Source organism: Narcine bancroftii, chromosome 2 (assembly GCF_036971445.1).
Source record: "Narcine bancroftii isolate sNarBan1 chromosome 2, sNarBan1.hap1, whole genome shotgun sequence".
NCBI classification, from domain to species: domain Eukaryota; kingdom Metazoa; phylum Chordata; class Chondrichthyes; order Torpediniformes; family Narcinidae; genus Narcine; species Narcine bancroftii.
The window spans coordinates 219305453-219322817 of record NC_091470.1 but is presented as its reverse complement, the minus strand read 5'-3'; the positions used below and the strand labels follow the sequence as shown (position 1 = coordinate 219322817).

Genomic DNA, 17365 nt, shown 5'->3' with positions numbered 1-17365 from the left:
TTACATGTTTAAAAAAAATAAAGGTGGGGGCAAAAAATTGTCCATTCAGAAATCTGATGATAATGGGGAAGAAGCTGTTTTTGTACCAATGGGTGTTTGTCTTCAGGCTCCTTCCTGACGGTAGCAGTGAGAGGACGGCATGGCCTGGATACTGAGGGCCTTCGATGATAGAGGGTGCTTTCTTAAGACACCGCCTGTTGTAAATGCCTTCGAAGGCTGCTCATGTTGGCGCTGGCCAAGTTCACAACCCTATAGCCTTTTCCTGTCCTGTGAATTGGCACCTCCATACCAGCCAGTGATGCAACCTGTCAGTATGCTCTCCACAGTACTCCTGTAGAAAGTTGCAAGAGTCTTTGATGACACTAAATCTCTGCAAACTCCCCATAAAGTGCAACTGCTGGCGGACCTTCTTCTTCGTGATTGCATCGACGTGGAGGCCCCAGGTCAGATCCTTAGAGATGTTGACACCCATGAACTTTTTCCACTGTTGGCCCCTCAGTTGGTTTGTGTTCTTCTGATTTCCCCTTTCCGGTTTGCTCACTTTGAGTGCAAGGTTTTTTTAAATTGTGGCTCAACAAGCTCATTTATCTCACCCTGTACGCTTCCTAATTGCCGTCTAAGATTCTGCCAGCGGCCGTGGTTTCATCGGTAAATTTATTGATGACATTTGAATTGTGACTATCCACACAGTCGGGTGCAGAGAGAGTAGAGCGGTAGGCTAAGCATGCATCCTTGAGTTGCACCTCTCTCAATTGTCAGAGAGGAGGAGATGCTTCCGATTCATACTGACTGGTCTTCCGATGAGGAAGTCAAAGATTCAGTTGTGCATTGAACCCTTTTGGACATTGGCTCATCTGTCGACTGATCTCTGTGTCCATACAGAAAGTCTGAATCAAATTGATCAAACTCAGCATGTGATCAGATTTTAGATAGTAGAATGCAGAACAAGTAGCGATGCAAATTGAAGTGGATAAACGCACTCACCTCAACACTACCAAGCAGGCCAAAAATGTAAAGGTGTGATTATTAGTGCAGTGGTGAATGAGCTAGATGATAAATCCTTCCCCGTATCCTGACCCCAGCACTGCACAGAAATTCCTAAGTAAAAAGAGATAACGCCGGAGAAACTCAGCAGGTCAAACAATGTCCTTTATATGTGGTAAAGGGTAAAAATACATCACCGACATTTCGGGCCTGAGCCCTTCATCAAGGCATGGAAAAATGTCGCAAAGGCTGGAGGAGATGGGTGGAGAAAGGAGGGAGGGGACAGCAGCGATCAAGGGGTGACGAGGTGAAGGGAGAGGGAAGGGAGGGAGGAGAACTCGAAGGGGGAAGGAGGAAGAGGAGAGCAGGTCAGCAGAAACCGGAAAAGTGGATGTTAATGTCATCTGGCTAGAGAGAACCCAGATGGAAAATCAGGTGTTGTTCCTCCAATTTGTGGGTGGGTCTTGGTGGGATAGTGTACAAAGCCATGGGCAGACATATGAGTGTGACATAGAACTAAGATGGTTGGCTATTGGGAGGTCTCTGACTCTGGTGCGGATGGAGCGAAGGTGCTCAGTGAAGCGATCTCTTAATCTGTGCCCAGTCTCTCCGATATAATGTTTTAGTTTACAGAGATTTCTAATGTGGGCAAGGTTTGAAAATAATCCCAAAGGATATTGTTTCAACAAATTGTTTTTCTCATACTCAAACTTGTTCTGGAACATTTATTTAACAGGTATTTAATGATTATTTGCAGTTAACAATAACCTTTTACAAATTTTCATTCTGGAATTGCATAACACCACCACCACACAATTATGTTTGTTTGGATTGAATTTATAAGTCAATATCTATATTTTCACAATGGAGCAGTCCTTGTGGATCGTTAGTAAACAGACTGGAGGGGGATGCAGTACAGGGTCCTTTGAAAGTGGCAACTTAGGAGGACAGGGTGATAAGAAAGATGTACCGTATGTTTGCCTTCAGTGGCCAAGCACAGGAGTTTGGACACTATGTTGCAGCTGTATCGGACATTGGTAAAATCGCTCCTGAAATATCAAAATTTATATTTATTGTCAGAGTACAAACACATCACATACAGATGCTTTTTTTCTATGGGCCAGGCAGAATGTTTACTTAGCGGTAGTGCAAACAAAAAACTCTATTCAAGAAAAGATATTTACACAAAAGAGAAAACTGTAAAGAAAGAAAGAAATGTAAACAAACTGTGCAATACAGAAAATAAATATTCAGTAATAATATGCCAAGTAAGAGTCCTTCAATGAGTTTCTAATTGAGTTTATCGTTGAGGAGTCCGATGGTGTAGGGGTATCAACTGTTCCTGAGCCTGGTGTTATGAGTTATGTGAGACCTTTACCTCTTTTCTGATGGCAGCAGCGAGAACAGAGCATTCCTGTGTGTTGTGGATCCTTGGTGATTGCTGCAACTCTCCAACAGCAATATTCTCTGTAGATATTCTCGATGGTGGGGAGAGTTTTGCCTGTGATGCCCTGGGCTGTGTCCACTACCTTTTGCAGGGCTTTACATTCAGGGATATCGGTGTCCCCATACCAGGTTGTGATGCAGCCGGTTAGCACACTTTCCACAACACATCAGTAGAAGTTTCCAATGTCATACCAAACGCCCACGTATTGGGCCTCACTGTCATAAGTGTAAAGTGAGTAGAGCAGTCGGCGAAGAACGCAGCCCTGTGGTGCTTTGGTACTTATGGAGATTGGGGAGAAGATGTTCTTACCCATCCTCACTGATTGTGATCTGGAAGTGAGGAAATCCAATTACACAGTTGGGTACTGAGGCCCAGGACTTGGAGTTTGCTGGGCAAATTTAAGGGGATCATAGTGTTGAATGCTGAACTGTAGTCGATAAAGAGAATGCTGATCTATGCGCCTTTGCAGTTCAGGTGTTCCAAAGATATATGTAGAGCAGTGGTTCTCAACTTTCTTTTTCCCTGGACCCCACTTTAAGTTTGCAAAAAAAAACATGCACCCCACCATTAGTGGTTTAAAAAAAAAGTTATATATTCAAAAGAAGTTTTAATTCAATCATTTACTGCAAGTGCATTTCAATGCAATTATGGTTGGGAATCCACTGGAACACATATTTCATATTCAACTACTTCTTCAATATGTCAACCATCTCAAACACAGGTTCAAGAATTGATGTCACTTCAGTGGGAACCTTGCCCCCGACGCTGGCTGCAGATTTTTTTGATTCGAGGGATTAATTTTGTTAGTTTCATCCTTAAATCTCCATCTTTTGTAATTTCCATTCAGTTTCTCTTAGCTTGTAGCAAATCACACACAGCACTGAAGACACTTTCTACTAAGTAAGATGATGGAAAATGTATCACTAGTTCCCTTGTTAACGTATTTCTTTTCGATCTCGTCAGACAGCTACATCTTGTGGTGCCTTTCACTTTGAACACAGTTTTCACAGATTCATCATGTTGCAACTCAGATAACTTCTCTTCACTGGAATTTCAGATAAGTCCAACCGCAATGGCTGAGTTTAATCACTTCCTCCCCAATCGTATGATTCTTCCCATATTTTGCTGTCAGCAGAGAAATTTCATAGCTTGGTTCAAGGGTACGATTCAGGGCTGTAGTTTGCGCAGTGAATAATGAAGTGATTTTTGATCTATTTTCAAACTTCTCTTTCAGTGATTTGAAATATTCCAATTTCAAATTGACATGGTTAGGATCTCTCGCCCTCTTCTACCCACCTCTCCTCTCCCTTTCCCCAGCTCTGGTTTCACAGACCCCCACCTCTCCCCTGATCAGTTCTCATCTTTCCTCTTCTGTCCTCCTATCAATGTCCAATGATGGCCTCTTCACTGTTGACCTGTGCTCCTCCCTCCCCAGCCTGTTTATTGAGGTGCCTGCCTGCTTTTGCCCCATTCCTTGATGAAGGGCTTGGGCTTGAAACGTTGGTAATATATCTTTATTTCTTATAGGTGTCGTGAGGCGTGCTGAGTTCCTGCTGCATTTTTGTGTTTTTGCTAGCATACATACTCTTCTGTCGTCATCCTTGTCTGAGTCCTCTGGAGCAGAACTGGTGGTTGAACTTGCAGGACTCCATTAGTTTGCGTTAGTTTCCAGGAGCAGAATACCATTTTGCATGTGGGCTCTTGCACATGTCATGGGTGAAAACTCTAATGTGCTTACCGATCTACGTGTATTGAAAATTCATGCAAGGAGTTACAAAATAGAAGCAGGAGTAAAAATCTAGCCTATTGTGCCTGCAATACCATTGAATAAGATCCTGCCTAATCCGATTCCACTTACCCGCCTGTTCCCATTAGGACTGAATCTCCCTTTTATTCAAAATCTGTTGATCTTGTGTCTTAAATATATTTAATGAGGAACCCTCTACTGCTTCATCGGGTGGAGAATTCGTCACATTCACCACTCTCTGGGAGAAGCAGCTCTTCATCGTCTACCTTAAATATAATCCCCCTGAATCTTGCAGCTGTGACCCCCTAGTTCTCATCTCACTTGCCAGTATAAGCCACTTCTCTGCATCCGTCTTTACCTTTCATAATTTTTCTGCCTCTATAAGTTTTCCCCCACCCCATCTAAACTTCAGTAAGTTTTGCCGCAATCTATTCAATCTTTCCCCATATGCTGTCTTCTTCTTTCCTGTAGTCAAACTGGTGAATCTCCTCTGCATCACCTCGAAAGCCATATCCTTCCCCAAGGAAGGAGTCCAGAAATGCACTCCAGCTGCGGCTTCACCCCATGCAGTTGCAGCATAATCTCCCTGCTCTTTAATTCATTCCCATCAGCAATGAAGGCCAACACCTTATTTATCTTCTCAAATACCTGGCGCACCTGCAAACTGACTTTTTGCGATTCATGGGTAAGCACTTCCAGGTCTCTGCATCACAGCATATTTCAATCTTTCACCATTTAATTAATAGACCCATCTACTATAAATTCTTCTCAAAATGGTGAAACACCCATCCATTTACACCAGTGGTTTTCAAATGTTTTCTTTCCACTCACCACCTTAAGGAATCCTGATGCCATGGGTGCTCTGTGATTAGTAAGGGATTACTTTAGATGGTATTTGAGTGAGGGGGGGGGGGGGGTGGGAAAAAGGCTGAGAACAATTGCTTCAGACCCAATTGCCACAGAAATATTTTGCTTGAGAAAAATTGTCATTGGCCCATTTCCTTTGGAGTTCCTTGTGAATAACGAGTCAATGAGGGATGATTAAAACAGTAGTCTTCAAACTTTTTTTTTCTTCCCACTCACATACCACTTTAAGCAATTCCATACTAATTACAGAACACTGATAGCATAGGGAGTGGTATGTGAGTGAAAAGAAAAAAATTTGAAAACCACTGATTCACACTGTATTGCTATGAAAACCATGCATGAACATAGTGTTCCCCATGTACTGTGCCAGTTAAGAGCAGAAATTCTAACCTCTTGATTGTTCTAAGTTCGTTTAGCAGGAGTTTGATGGAAGGTCATTGACCTGATCATTAACTCTAATTTTCATTCTACAGATGTTGCCTGCTCTATGTGTGCACTGCCAGCTTTTTTCCCCTCTTTAAAGCGTATAATTTTATTGTGGTTCCTCTTCCAGATGCCAGCTGAATACAGTGAAAGACATTAATTGGTTTATTTTCCTGGCCAGTATCTTCCTTTCTGGCAGGAATCATTTCTGCTCCCAGTATTCCCTGTAATAACCGAGGGAAGTCAGTGGAAATAATTAGATCATCGAGGGTGGGAGGCTTTGGAAGGTCGGGACTGACTTTGGTTTCCTTCATGAGATTTTATCTGACAGTAACGCTTACAGTCTCAAACATCACTGAACGACACCTGAATGTTTATTGCAAGCCGTTGAACCGAGAGGTTATATTTGAAGTTACCTCCACCCATGCCCTGTGTTTCCTCATTGCTGGGTGGGATCTCTGTGTAATTCGAATGATGCACGACAGTATTCATTCTATTGCCAGAAACCTGCAATGTTTGGCCAACCTTTTGGCTCTGAAGCTGGAGTATTCCTGCCGAACTCACAAGTTTTGCCTCCATGGGGTTAAGCCCTTCAGTTTTCCTTTGTATTATTACGATGAAGAATATAGAACAAAATCTAATCCAAGCAGTTGCAATGCAAAGGTAATGGACAATGAAGCACAGGCATGACCTCACTGCTTCTCTTCTCTTGCATTTATTTATTTAAAAAAAGGTAACTTGGAGCTGTTTTTGTGCCTGAAACGCACAAACGTGCTGCTGTATAACAGCGAATTTTGCGACACATTTTCATGACGACAAATACTGATTCTGAAGAAATTCGACTGAGGGCCACAATGGTACAGCCGGTTTTGTGGTTTCCTCAGCACCAGAAGCTTGGGTTCGACCCTGATCTTGGGTGGTGTTCTGCATGGAGCTTGCAAGCAGCTCTGTGACCATATCGGCTATTCTGCTTTACTGTTGGATTCCGAACATGTGCCGATCAGTTAGTTAATTGGCCACTGTGGATTGCTGTAGTGTGTAGAAGAGTTGGAGAATCTGGGGAGAGTTGGGTGAGAATGTGGGGAAAGTGTATAATGGGATTAAGGACACATAGAAATGCTGGAGGAACTCAGCCAGTGTCACTGGATTCTTTCAGCATTTCTGTGTGTTTTTACTACAATCGCAGCATATGCAAACTTTCAATTTTCACATTAAGTGGGATTAACCTAGGGTTAGTATCATGGATAATTGATGATAAGCCTGTTTACGTGCTGTGAGCTTCGATGACTTTTTGATTTCAAGTTCAAGTTTGTTGTTGCTTCTACCAAGATGCAGTGATCGATGTTGTTTTGTGACCATACTAGTAGACATCTCATATGTAGTGCCACAAGTGCGCAGAGTAACAGAGGGCAAAGGAAACATAGTTCTAATAATATGGGGAATGTACAACAGTGGGGAAGAAACTATCCTTGGATCTGATGGTACATGATTTCACATTTCTGAATGTTCTTCCTGATGGGATGGGCTTTAAGAGAGAGTGGCGAGGGTACGATGAGTCTTTTTGATATGTTGGCTGCTTTGTTAAGATAGCAGGGGTTATCGATGGAGTCGATGGATGGTCTGAGCCACGTTCACAACCCCCTGAAGTTTCTTGTAGTCTTGAGTGGAGCAGTTCTTGTACCACATTCTGCCTCTTACCACTTTAAGTCTTCCCTGGTCTGTGATTAGTAAGGGATTGCTTAAGGCGGTATGTGGGTGGAAAGAAAAAGGTTTGATGCTTTCAATGGCACACCTGTACAAGTTCTTAAGGGATGCAATTGACATGCCAGATTTGCTCAGAACTTGAAGGAATTAGAGTTGCTGGTGCACTTTCTTGGCCATTGTGAGTGGACCAGGATAGGTCACTGGAGATGTTTACCTATAGGAGTTTAAAGCTGCCCACTGTCTCCACCTCAGTCCCATGGATATGGACTTTCCTCCAGAACTCGACAACCAGCTCCAGGTCCTGCCTACGTTGAGGGAGAGGTTATCATCTTGGCACCAAGCCACAAACCCCTCTATCTCTCTTCTGCATCATTTTTGGAGAATCTGCCTCTGACAATGGTGTCATCTGGGAATTTATAGTGGAGTTTTGAACTGTGTTTGGGCTTTTATGTTGACATGTGCCCCCTTTTGAAATTTTGACTCCATCCCGATAGAGGGAGAAACTTGGAGACAGTGCAACATAGATCCATGGACGTTGGCTTGGTGGTTAGTGCAACACCTTTACAGCGCCAATAACTGAGACTGGGGTTTGAATCACGTGCTGTCTGTAAGGAATTTGGATGTTCTCCCCGTGTCTGCATGGGTTTTTCCCAGGGGCTATGATTTCCTCCCACCATTTGAAACATACCTGGGGTGTAGGTTCATCATAGCCCATCCCTTCACGAGCAAAGATGAACATGATGCCTTGTAGCTCTTCTGCCCTCGCAGAGATTTTTGTAGTTGTTGGCACATTGTGGTGTGCCACTGTGAATCACAAAACGCCATGCAGTGCGTTTTTTTTTTGCGAGGCCCTCCCAGTCAGTATGGTTGACGTGGAATGACTGGAGATCGTGCTTGATTACGTCTTTGTAATGGAAAACGTGGGCAGCCAACAGGGCAACGAGCATCTGGTAGCCCACCATAGAAGACATCTTTGGGCAATTTGCCGTCCTCCATATAGAGAATGTGGCCAAGGGTGTAGGTTAATTAGGTGGCACGGACTCATGGGTCAAAATGGCCTGTTACTGTGCAGTATGCCTAAATTTAAAAATGTAATATAAAAATTTAAATTTAATTTAAATTACAGTTTTTGATGGATAGAGGAGATTGTGCTGAGAAAAATTCCACACACTGTTTCACAAACATCTGCACAGAGGTTTCTCAGCAAGGTTAGTGTAGTGATTAGCGCAACTGTGCTAAATGCCCAGGTTCAAATCCGTCACTGTTAGTTAGGAGTTTGCACGTTCTTCTCATACCTGTGTGGGTTTCCTCCAGGGGCTCTGGTTTCCTCCCACCCTCCAAATATGTTGTAGGTTATTTGTGCGCCAGAAAGGCCTGTTACTGTGGTGTATTTCTAAATTTAAAGTCATCTCCACTCGAAATGGTTAACCCTTTATGTTGACATAATGCCCCAAACATTTAGTGTGGAGATGAGAAATGTCTTTATGCAGATGTTTTGTGAACACTGGAATTGTGTTAATATTCACTTATCCAGATATTCAGTATTCAAGCTGATATGTTTTTGGACACCAAGGGAATCGGAGGAAATGGGGATTGAGTGGCGTGTGAATAAGATCACTGTTGCTCAAAACAGAAGAACAGGGATGTGTTCGTTGGGTAGTCTGAACTGCTGCTTCTGTTAACATTATTGAATCATTACTAATTTGACTTGCTTGATTATGATTAAAAACAAAACAGCGTGAGTTCCAACAGGGACAGAAAAACAATCTTTTGGTTGATTTCAAAGTACTTGATAAAGGTACAGCAATTTGACAGGCATTCTGCAGCATCTACTGTTTGCAGTGCTCTAACTGAGCATTGTTTACCTGTCCTTTTCAAACTTCAGGCTCCACCAAAAGACTAGTGTGAAGACACTTGCTCTGTGTGATGATACCCAAATTAACCTATAACCCCGGTACGTTTTGAAAAGTGGGAAGGAACCAGAGCACGTGGAGGAAACCCATGCAGACATGGAGAGAATGTTCAAACTCATTACAGACTGTGCCGGTTTCGAACTCATTCGCTGATGCTGTAACAATGCTGCTGTGGGCAAGGCTGTTTTTATTGGCGATTTTGACGTTGGAAACAATAGCTGGGAGGAAATTTATAGATAAGGAAAAAAAAAAACTTGTTTCATTCAAACGTTGATTTTCCGATACTGAGGTGTTTTATTAATTGTAATCATTGTGGATCCTCAAATCCAGGGCTGAATATTTATCAACTCGAATCTCCAGGGTTAGAGTATGATTGAATGACACTTTCTACCCTTCCATCATCCATATGGATTTGACACATGTCGACTCTCTTTATTCTAGATGGGTTCCTACTTTGGGTCGTCATTGTGCACGACTGATTTGAACTCAGATGGCTACTCCGATCTTCTAGTTGGAGCTCCCATGTTCACGCAGATAAGAGATGAGGGCCAGGTCACTGTTCTCATCAACAGAGGCAATGTAAGTCTAACTTTGTGCACGACATTTGAACAGTTTTATCCTCCTAAGGGTCCAATGATTGGATCTTTGATCGGTCCAGAGTTAATCCCACACGTGTTTAGTGAATGGGATGTGGGTTCCAGTAACAAGAGAAAATGTACCCCTCGTATGAAATTCAAGAGTATCCCAATGAGAGATTTACTTGACAGGATATCTGGATCAAAGAATCTAGTATTAAGTGATTAAACAAGAGAGATCTCAGGGTACAGGTATTCGATTCCCTGAAAGTGGCACCTTGGGTAGACAGAGGGTTGAAGAAGGGGTTTGGCATGCTTGTCCTCATTGGGCACCACATTGAGTACAAAAGGCGGGACCACATGTTACAGGGTGTTGGTGCATGCAGTTCTGGTTGGCCAGCCCGAGTGGAAGGCATGCTGAGGGTGTTGGGATCAAAGGCCTGACTTACAGATCAGCTGACTCTTCATTTCTGGGAGTGTAGAAGGTTGATGGGTGACTTCATATAGAGACCTATAAAATCATGAGGGGTGTGGATGAAGTGAACGCTCACAGTCATTTTGCCAAGGTAGGCCATTCTCGAACTGGAGAGCAGATTTAAGGTGGGAGTGGAGAGGTTTAAGGAGACCTGAGAGGCAAAAACGGAACAAGCTGCCAGAGGAAATAACAGAAGCAGGTTCAGTTTTGACATTTAATGGATGGGAAGGGCTAAGGATATGAGCCAAATGAAGGAAATGGGACTGGGCTCAGAATGCTAACTTGGTTGGCATGGATGATTGTACTGAAGGGCTTGCCCTGTGCTGTCATCCTAGCAAGCAGATCTACGTCAGGAGCAACAAAATCTGTGGTTCAAAATAGTATGTCACAAAGTATTTGACACACTTCAGTTCTCTGAGACAATAAGCATTAAGATATAGGAACATGGTTTACGAACGCTTTCAATTATTCGTTCATTAGGATTTGAATTTCACTGGCAAATCCAATATTTATGACAATTCCCTACCGTGAGAAGGAGGTGATGAGCCAGCTTCTTGATTTCAAGATTCCTTTATTGTCATGTAATAGGTCAGAGCATGTAATATTACTCAGAATGGTTTTCTGCCTGCCATAAGGCAGACAAAGATTCACCATTAGCGTTGCCCGGTGCCATTTACTGTTCGAGAGAAGCAAAAGAGTCTCTACAGAGTTACTGAGGGTCCTTCAATTTGCCTCCAGTGTTCACGCAGCATCAGCAGCCGCACTGACCCCTGTTCAATCCATTAGCAACCCGAGCTCCAGACCCAAACCTCCGACACCATCAGGAAGCCCTCAGCGCCCGAGGGCCTACGGGAACCCTTCTTGCCTACAGCACCTTCTCAAATCCCAGTCCCATTAACTAGTTCCCATGAGCCAGTCCCCAGCAGCCCACTATTCAGCGCAGGTCCCCCAACCGTGTTGCCCGCAGCCTGAGTGGAGCCACTCAGCTACTGCTGTTGTTACTGCCCTGCGCTTCTCCTTCTCAGTGTGGTTGGGGGGGGGAGGGGGGGGAATGTTCTCCCAGTTTCTGGTCCCCTGTGCCAGCCAGCTGCTCCCTGAAGTCTGCAACCCCTTGTGGCTGCTGCCAAGCACAGGCACTGCCGTCTTGGGCACAGACCAAAGAATGCAGGATTTTAGGTTAAAAGCACTGGCTGCTGAACACCTATGTGGACTGCCAGCTGCAGTCCCTCTTGGCGAAGGATCTCTTTCAGTGGTATGGGGTGGGGAGGAGGGAGGGAAGAGGAGTGGCAGGTTGTTCCAGAATTTAGACAAAGCGACAGTAAAGAATCAACCAGTTATGGAGGTGTAAACCTTGGGGCGAATCTGCAGATGACTCAGTTCTCTTGTCCTCTGTGATGCAGAGGCTGGGAGTTTAGGACTATAACGTAATCTGTCGATGGCTTGCATTGCAGCTACTTCTCAGCAATGGTTGAGGGAATGTATGTAAAAGGTTGGGTTGGATTATCAATCAACTGGTTTGCTTTATCCTGGATGGTGTTGAGATTACACTGGACAACAATTTTTTAAAAAAAAGTTTGGTTCCTGAAATAAAATTGGGGATTAAGATTGACAACTTCATGCTGAACATAAAGATAATTTTAGATTTGCTGTATCACATGGGAAATTGGAGAAACATTAAATTAACTTTTATTGAATTTAGCATGTTTGGGCTGCACGGTTGGCCTAGTCGTTAGCACAATGCCTTTACAGTGCCAGTGATTGGGACTAGGGTTAGAATCCTGTCTGCTCTTCTAGTGTCTGCATGGGTTTTCCCCCGGGATACCGGTTTTCTCCTATTGTTTGAAATGTACCGAGAATGTTGTTTAATTGGGTGTAAATTTGGTGGCCTGTTATTGTGCCCTATGTCTAAATTTTTTTAAAAATTAAAAATGAATTACATAATGATGTTGACACATTACGTTAAGTTCAACTGACCTGAGAATAATTTGCCATTGATTTTCATATGTACTCAGCATCTGATGACTCTCATGTCAGTGTCCAACAGCACATTTTGGATCAGTGCCCTGCAGATGGAAAAATACTTTTTGAGTGTTGGAAGGTGCCTTTCAGACAGACAGCCCTTCCAACTCACGAATCCCTGCTGCCTAGTTGCATCCCATTGACCTACTACACCGTACATTTTGGAGGGTGGGAGGAAACCCATGCAGAAATATACAAACTCCTTACAGACAGAACCAGATTCATACCTGGGTCGCGAGCATTGCACGAACCACTCTGCTAAACGTGCTGCCAGATAACTGGACTCCTGCGGTTACAGCCATAGAATTTATGTGGTTGTGTTGAGTTTGTGGTCATGGTTGTGGATGGTAGATGGGGAGTGCTCAGTGACAGTGATGCCATTGAGAATAAAAGGCAGATGATTAGGCCTAGAACTTTTGTGGCATGAATTCTGGTGACTGAGAGTTGACTGATCAGACAGCAATTTACCACTTTGATTGAGACCCTGAGGCATCAGAGCAGAAATAGGCTTTTCACCTCATTGAGTCTGCCTGCTATTCAATTATGAGTGAATCCATTTTCCCACTCAGCCCCACTGTTTGGTTTTCTCCCCATAACCTTTAATGCCCTGTCTCATCAAGAACCTGCTATATCAACCGTAAATACACTTGAAAACTTGGGCTCCACAGCTGCCTGTGGCAACAAATTCCACAGATTTATCACCCTCTGAAGAAATTCCTCCACATCTCTGTTCCACGTGGGCACCTCTTCAATCCTGAAGTTGTGCCCTCTTGTCCTGGACCCTCGCACCATGAAAAAGAACCTTTCTCTATCTACTGTGTCCATGCCGTGCAATGTTCAAATTTGACATGTCCTTGTGAAAAGGAAATATCTGGACAGTTTTCCACATTTCTGGGCAGGTATTAGAATTATAATCATACTGGGTATCAACAAGAATGTCGCAGATACGGTGATTGAGGTGCAATACACGGAAGTGCTGGAGAAACTCCGCAGTCCATGCAGTGTCCAGAGAAAGTAAAAGATAACCAATGCTTTGGGCTGGGCCCTTTCTTAGGAATTAGTTTGTCCAGCACTTCTGATTCACCTTGAAAATCTTTTAAAAAATTCAATGATAAAATTCTCCTGCATCTTGTTGAAAATTAGTCCGGAGCGTGCGATTTCAGAAAGGACAGTGGTTGATCGAAGACAACATGGCCAGAATGCACACTATCTCATTTGTGAATTGTTTCCATTTTGTAGGCAGTGCTGAAAGAGCAACAGCTCTTGAATGGTGATGGAGTGTACAATGCTCACTTTGGAGAGTGCATTGGCTCGCTTGGCGATATTGATGATGATGGCTTTCCAGGTCGGTACTTCACCAGTACTCAAGCTTATTAAAATACATTGTGTTTTCCTGGTTTACATCTGTTATTTTTATTGTTAATCTCCTCCTGCATGTCATCTCGGTTCCTTTGCCCATTCCAACATCTGTCCTCTGTTTTCTGCACTGCCAGGCTGAGGATAAATGCAACCTGGAAGAAAGTCTGTTTGGACAGCCTGGAATGGACATTGAAATTTCTAACTGCAACTACCCCATTGTGTACCTCTCCCCTCAAAACAATCCACCCAGGTTGTCTTTTCTTTTGTCAACCTTGTCCACCCTCCCCCATTGTTATCTGGACTCATTACCCTCCCCCATCTAGTCTGTCTGCCCATCACCCACATTTCTATTCACCGGTGTTTCATCTCTCCTGGTTTATCTTTCCTATCCTTGTCTCTTCCCCCAGCCTGATTTCATCTGTCCATTCTCCCTCCTCCCCCACGTTCCCATCTGCCTCTTCGTACCTGTCAGCCTCTGTCTCCCATTCCTTTCCTCCTCCCTCACCTTGTCCCATCTGTCCTCCATTCCCCTCTTCCCTGGTTCCACCTGTCACTTAACACGCCCTGTTTCACCAGCCCTGTCCACCTCTTGATGCCGGTTAGATTTCCTCCACCCTCTCAGTTCTAGTTCAGGGACTCGACCCAAAATGTTGACCTTTCCTGCGATTCCACTGATGGTGCTTGAGCCTTTGTTCTTCCAGAAGTTTACTTTTGCTCCTTCCTTGCAGCCTGCAAATATTTTCCTTTTCCAGGTGTGTATCAATTCCTGTCTGAAAACTACAGTAAATTTCTGCCACCACGACTTCAGGCATTGTATTCCAGATCATAATTATCCATAACATTAAAAATAGTTTCTGTTTCCCCTCTGGTTATTTTGCCAATTACTTTAAATCTGTGTTCTCTATTTGCCAAGTCTTGTGGTGGTGGAAACTGTTTCTGTTTATTTTATCCAAAACTCTTTTTCATTTTGAATAATCTCCTGACTTTTTTTTAGAAGCGTATAATTCCAGTTGATCTGGTCTGTTTTTGCCAAGTCGCATACTCACTGACGAGTATAGGCTGACTCACTTTTTAGTGCTCACGACTTTTGGAGTTATGTTGCAACACTGTGATCCAGCTTAAGCCATCATCTAAGGAGTGGTGCAAGAAGGTGGCCAGAGCCTTCGCCATTCCATCCAAGCTTTCTTTGCAACCTGGAGCTGTTTTGACTAAGTTGAGGAATGCTTACCTTCTAAGTAGCGTTTTTAACTTTATTCCTATCTAACATGCCACCTCCCCATAATGCCGATGTGACCATCATCCTCTTTTTCTTATAAGCAACAGGAGTAGGGGGTTGTCCATCTGGCCTGTTGACCCTGCTCTGCCACTTCATGATTATTGGCTGATCTGGCCGGGGATTCAGCTCCACCAACCTCCTCCCCCATTCTTAGATCTGTATCTTAAAGTGGCTGCCTCTTCTTCTTCACTGGGCAAACAGATTCCCCGTGACAAACTGTTCTTCCTTATCTCTGTCCTGCATCCACTCCCTATTTCCTGAGGCAATGTCCACTTATTCTACTCTCACTTTCCAATGAAAATTGCCTCCTTGCTACTTACCATGTTGTCTATTCCCTTCATAATTTTAACACATGCACAAAAGAATAATCTGATCCATGAGACCTTCCTCTATGAAACAGTTTCTGTTTGGACTCACTTTTCATTTAACGAATGTTTCACTTTTTATGCTTATAAAATGCTGCAAATCTCTTGAAACTCGATGAGAAATTGATGCAAATACTCAGCAGGACAAGGAGCATGTGGAAAAGAAAAAGGAGTGATAGTTGAAGAGCACAGAAGCAAGCCAATGGCCAACCATTTCTTTCAGGGTTCAATCAGGCAGACACAGCACAGTTTTAGAAAGGGAAGATCTTGTTTGACAAACTTGTTAGGATTCTTTGAGGATATAATGGGTGCGGTGGATAGAGGGGAACAGGTTGATGTTGTATATTTGGATTTCCAGAAAGCATTTGATAAGGTGCCGCACAAGAGACTTATCAGTAAGTTACAGGAAAGTGGAGTCCGGGGAAATATATTGGCCTGGATTGAAAATTGGTTGTCTGACAGGAGGCAGAGAGTCGGGATAAGTGGGAGTTTTTCAGGTTGGCAGAGAGTGGTAAGTGGGGTGCCGCAGGGGTCAGTGTTAGGCCCACAACTGTTCATCATTTACATTGATGACTTGGAGGAGGGGATAAAATGTGGTGTAGCCAAGTTTGCAGATGACACCAAATTGAGTGGAAGAGCAAATTGTAACGAGGATGTGGAGAGTCTGCAGAGGGATATAGTTCAGCTGGATGAGTGGGCAAAGGTCTGGCAGATGGAGTACAATGTTAGTAAGTGTGAGGTTATCCACTTTGGCAAGAAAAATAAAAGAGCTGAATATTATTTAAAGAGTGAAAAACTACAGCATGCTGTTGTGCAGAGGGACTTGGGAGTGCTTGTGCATGAATCGCAAAAAGTTAGGTTGCAGCTGCAGCAGGTTATTAAGAAGGCAAATGGAATGTTGGCCTTCATCGCTAGAGGAATTGAATTCAGGAGTAGGGAGGTAATGTTACAACTGTATAAGGTACTGGTGAGACCGCACCTGGAGTACTGTGTCTAGTTCTGGTCTCCATATTTGAGGAAGGATCTACTGGCTTTGGAGGTGGTCCAGAGGAGGTTTACTAGGTTGATCCTTGGGATGAAGGGGTTGACTTATGATGAAAGATTAAATCGTCTAGGATTGTATTCGCTGAAGTTCAGAAGAATGAGAGGAGATCTTATAGAAACATATAGGATTATGAAGGGTATGGATAGGATAGATGTAGGAAGGTTTTTTGAGGTGGCCGGAGAAACTAAAACAAGAGGACACAGTCTTAAGATTCGGGGGAGTAGATTTAGGACAGAGATGAGGAAAAATAATTTTTCCCAGAGAGTAGTGAATGTTTTGAATTCTCTAACCAGGGAAGTGGTTGAGGCTGCCTCATCAAACATATTTAAAATTTGGTTAGATAAATTTTTACATGATAGAGGAATTAGGGGATATGGGGAGAAGGCAGGTAGGTGGAGTTAGGTCATAAATTAGATCAGCCATGATGGTATTGAATGGCGGAGCAGGCTCAATGGGCCATGTTTGGCCTACTCCTGTTCCTACTTCCTATGTTCCTATGTTTACTGAACATGATATCTACTACACTAATCCCATTTGCCTGCAATAGGCCCGTTTACCTTTCCTCATCTCCCAGCTGTTCAAATGCCTTACGGCAGAGAAAGAGTTACTATTAGTGTTGCCTGGAATCCCTTACTGTAGGAGAGCAAATGGGAGTTCCTTCAGAGTCACCAAATGTCTGTGGTTTTGCCTCCCGCAGGCTCTGTGGGCACTCAGATAGTTCATTGGCAACCCGAGCTCAAGATCCAAACCTCTGACGCCATCAGGAAGCCTTCATTGCCTGAGGCCCTTCAGGAGCCCTCCTTGCCCTCAGCACCCTCTCGATACCTGTTTCCCATAAGATCATCTCCAGCAGCCCACAGCCCATGAGGCTTCCCCCCGACCTGTGTGAGTCCCTCGGTCGCTGAGCTTTACCATATTCTCTGGCCATGTAACTGCGTGTGGGAAAATCCTGCCCTTCAGATAAATTTCTCCTTGCTCACCTTAAACCTGTGGCCTCCCACGTTAATCCCCTCACCAGGAAAAAGACACCGTCTGCACTATCGATGGCCCTTGTAATTTTACAACCTCTATAAATTCATTCATGTTCCAGTGAGAGAAAACACAGCCCATCAAATCTCTCCTTGAGAGTAAAGTCGTCCAATCTCGGCAACATCTCTTCTAGTTCA

At 43.7% G+C, this 17365-nt stretch overlaps 1 protein-coding gene across 4 annotated transcripts in view; it reads left to right on the top strand.

Moving 5' to 3' along the window:
• itga9 (integrin, alpha 9) overlaps positions 1-17365 on the top strand; it is a 454332-nt gene that overhangs the window by 94728 nt on the left and 342239 nt on the right. For all 4 annotated transcript variants that reach the window (XM_069920313.1, XM_069920311.1, XM_069920310.1 and 1 more), the window contains exons 9-10: positions 9527-9664; positions 13394-13499. In XM_069920313.1, coding sequence (XP_069776414.1) covers positions 9527-9664; positions 13394-13499 — 244 coding nt within the window. The remainder of the gene's footprint in view (positions 1-9526; positions 9665-13393; positions 13500-17365) is intronic.